Consider the following 3,417-nt stretch of genomic DNA (forward strand, 5'->3'; position numbering starts at 1 on the left):
GAAGGAAAATTGAGCCAAGATAAACCAGTGCTGGGCGTGACCCTGCAGGGACACTACTTGTGGGAGGGGTGAGAAGGCATGGAGTCAAGCACATAGACTATGGAAGTCAGGTGACTACAAAAAGCCAACTCCTTTATTGAGGGTATGGGCAGGCCTCTCCTATCCCATCCCAAGGTCCCATTGGCTCAGGTGACCAAGTCTTCTGTGTTGTTCTTCCTTCATTGGCATCTCTGGTCATTTGTCCGTTAGTCAGCAGTCTCTGGGTGCAGCAGCAGGCTTTCCATTGGCTCAGGGAGGAAGTTCCTGCCATGCATGCTCCTGTGGGCTGGTTTTGGCCGGACGAGTGAGGCTTGAATAGGCTGGTTGACAGTTTCTCCTACAACTTGGACCAGAAGCTCCTCTCTTTTATGGCTAATCATTAATATTTATTGTCCAGATTAGGCTTTACTCATTAGTTACTACTGAGTGTCCAGATATTTACATGAAGCATTAAAAACAGAGGGAAAACTCATCAATATTCGCTATTTAAGTTGAACTTCCTAAGATGTACTAATAAAAACATTTTCTTATCAATATATAAAAAGAACAAATAACAACCAAATTTTAAAAAGAGTACATAACACGAAAATCAGAAATAGTAAAACAGTGGGGGTTCAAACTGAAGCATAAGCTTGAATTCTGTATCATCATCCCTGTCAATCAGGTTCAAGGACATACATTGTTGCAGTTCTGCCTGAGGGTTGGAGAGGAGGAAGTGACCAAGGTGATGATCAGCATGAGGTGGGCATCTAAGTCACTGTTGTTGCAGAGGGAGGTGGTCTAGATGTTGTGGGTAACGGTCTTCAACGCACAACCAAAGCTGGGGAGGTGGCAGCTGAGTGGGCAGATGGGCCTTCTGTTCAGCCCTGGATCTGGCAAGCAGTGCCGGGGCAGCAGTAGGCTACAGGAGAAATGGACAGGCAGCTCAGAACCTGTAGCTGGAGTATGGACGCAGGGGCCTGTTGCCCTGGGTTGCATGCAGGGCCTCGACCATCTGAGCTTCTGTCCTGGCTCCCTCCTGCAGCAGGCACTCCTTACCAGGGCTGGAACTCTACGCCACTTCCGTTTGCCCTGGTGGGGTGGGCAGGCAGCAGCAGCACAGTGCTCTCAGTGCTCTGGAAATGCGTTTTTTCATGAGCTTCCAGCCCCGGAGTGGCCTGGTTCCAGAGGCTGCGGGTACAACCTGGGGCTGGTCACTGGGCACATCTGGCTCTCTGGATTCTTCCTCTTCGGTGAAAGCCATATTCACCAGACCTATGCAGCTGACATTCAGAGGTGGATCAGGGGATGAGGAGTCATCAGCCAGGCTATCCAGTGACATCATGGTGACTGTGGTGTCCCCTGTAGCTGGGTTGATGGTTTCAGTGGCCAATGCATCTCCTTCTGGGCCTGAATAGTGCAGCGCCTCCGGGCAGGTGTGTGTGTGGAGCAGGTGTGTGTGTGTGCTCTCCCCTCTGGACATCAGAGCTGGTTCGCTGTGGCTCCTCTTCAGGGCGACAGGGACGCTAGTAGAGACTGCAGGGATGATATGTTGCAGACTGCTATCCCCAGAGCTCACTTTGAATTTAAGGATGTTAATAGTTGCCGTTAGGTTTGACTGTGGGTCTTTTAGAGACGATACCACCTGCTCGCAGGTGTACCCGATGTTACACATGGTCTCCACAACCTTGGGGAGGATTTCCTTGGCAGGAGGTGTTATGTGTTCCTGAATATGGCCCAGCCAAGGGCGTTCCACAAGCCGAGATGATGTAAGGCGGAACCAAAGGTAACCGGTGAGCAGTCTGGCCAGGATGAGATAACAGGGCCTCGAAAGATGGTATGGAATGCGGCATGGGGTGGTGGTGATTAGATGGTACATAGCTTCGGGGGTCGATTCTACATAGGGCAAGTGTCCGGTGACCAGGACGTAGAAGACAATCCCTAAGCTCCACATATCCCCTGCCATAGCGTCATACGGTGTTCCGGCCAAGATCTCTGGGGCCAAATATGGCAAGGTGCCCCACAGCTCCTCCAGCATCTGGCCCTCTACGAGCTGAGTGGCCAACCCAAAATCGCAAAGTTTGACTTTGCCACCTTCACCCAGCAGGATGTTCTCTAATTTGATGTCGCGGTGCGCGATCAGTCTTTGGTGCAGGAAGTGCACAGCAGAGGCCAACTGATTGACTATAGGCCTGGCCTCCTCCTCTGTTAGACAGCCCACCTCATTGATCAGCATCACCAGATCTTTCCCTTCCAGATATTCCATGACCAGATAAGTGGTCCGCAGCGTGTTGATAGCGTGGAAGAACTGGATGATGTTCCTGTGATGTAGGGACTTATGGATGGCCACTTCAGAATCGATGTATTCCACATCATTGTACTCTTTTTCCAGCACCTTGATGGCCACCTGCGTTTTTGTGGGAAGGTGCTGGGCAAGGATCACCTCCCCAAATGCACCACAACCTAGTGATGATAAAAATTTATAATTCTTCTTAAGGATGTCCTCTTCCTGGGGGCTGGCCATCATGGCTACCCCACGTTCTCTGTATTTGGGGCAATTTCAGGGACACACGATGCTAGGGAAGAAATGATATAGTTTTAGAAATGGAAGTTTATAGGTAGGAATTCTCTGTCTTGAAATCTGAGATAACTCAAACAACCTAATGATGCCTTTAAGACCAAGAAGTACAAGAATAATCCAGAGGGCAATTGGCATACAGACACTGAACAAGAGCGTAGCAGCATCTGTTCAGATTCTGGGGAAGAACCAGTACTCAGACACAGTGATCACTGAACTTTTGTGTTCTGTGGAAAGTAGCTACACGTAGAGAAAATATCATCTAAGAGAAACAAAGTCCACAAAGAGAAATATGATATTTTCTTCTGTGTGTTTGAGGAAGAAGAGGGCTGAGCGTTTATCAAAGAAACAGTATTAGACACAGAGATGGAGTGGAGGAAGCGATGGAGCAGGAGCGTTTGACCAAAATGCAGGCTAGGCGTGGATGGGAAACTCATAAGGAAATTGCTGTGGTTGGTTTACAGTAACACGTGCTCCAGCTGAAGAAAATTGAAACGCAGTGGAAAAAAGTAAAAAATAAATGAATTTTGAAACAGGAAATTGGGTGACAATGAAAAAATAGACACGACGTTTACAAATCAGACCTAGGATGTAAACTAATAGCTACACGTAAACATGAATTAGCAAAACTTAACCCTAACACCAAAACCAATGAATTGGAAAGAACTCACTCTAACAAAGTCCAGTAGATTGGAGATTCCAAGTATGTCACATGCAATCTTCAGTAGACTTGTTGTGTAGAGTAGTGACGGCTACTCCCAGATACAGGACAGGAACCAATGCAGGCAGTGCCTAAAACAGAATCGTTGTTAGCATACTTC

The 3,417-nt window shown here is 48.0% G+C and overlaps 1 protein-coding gene across 1 annotated transcript; it reads right to left on the minus strand.

Annotated features, from left to right (window-relative positions):
• Positions 1–1,090: 1,090 nt before the first annotated feature.
• Positions 1,091–2,545, minus strand: LOC130861997 (sperm motility kinase-like). The gene has a single exon (XM_057751366.1). It carries the CDS (start codon positions 2,543–2,545, stop codon positions 1,091–1,093), a length of 1,455 nt encoding a protein of 484 aa, XP_057607349.1.
• Between the last annotated feature and the right edge of the window lie 872 nt (positions 2,546–3,417).

Source organism: Chionomys nivalis, chromosome 19, assembly GCF_950005125.1.
Source record: "Chionomys nivalis chromosome 19, mChiNiv1.1, whole genome shotgun sequence".
Classification (NCBI taxonomy): Eukaryota; Metazoa; Chordata; class Mammalia; order Rodentia; family Cricetidae; genus Chionomys; species Chionomys nivalis.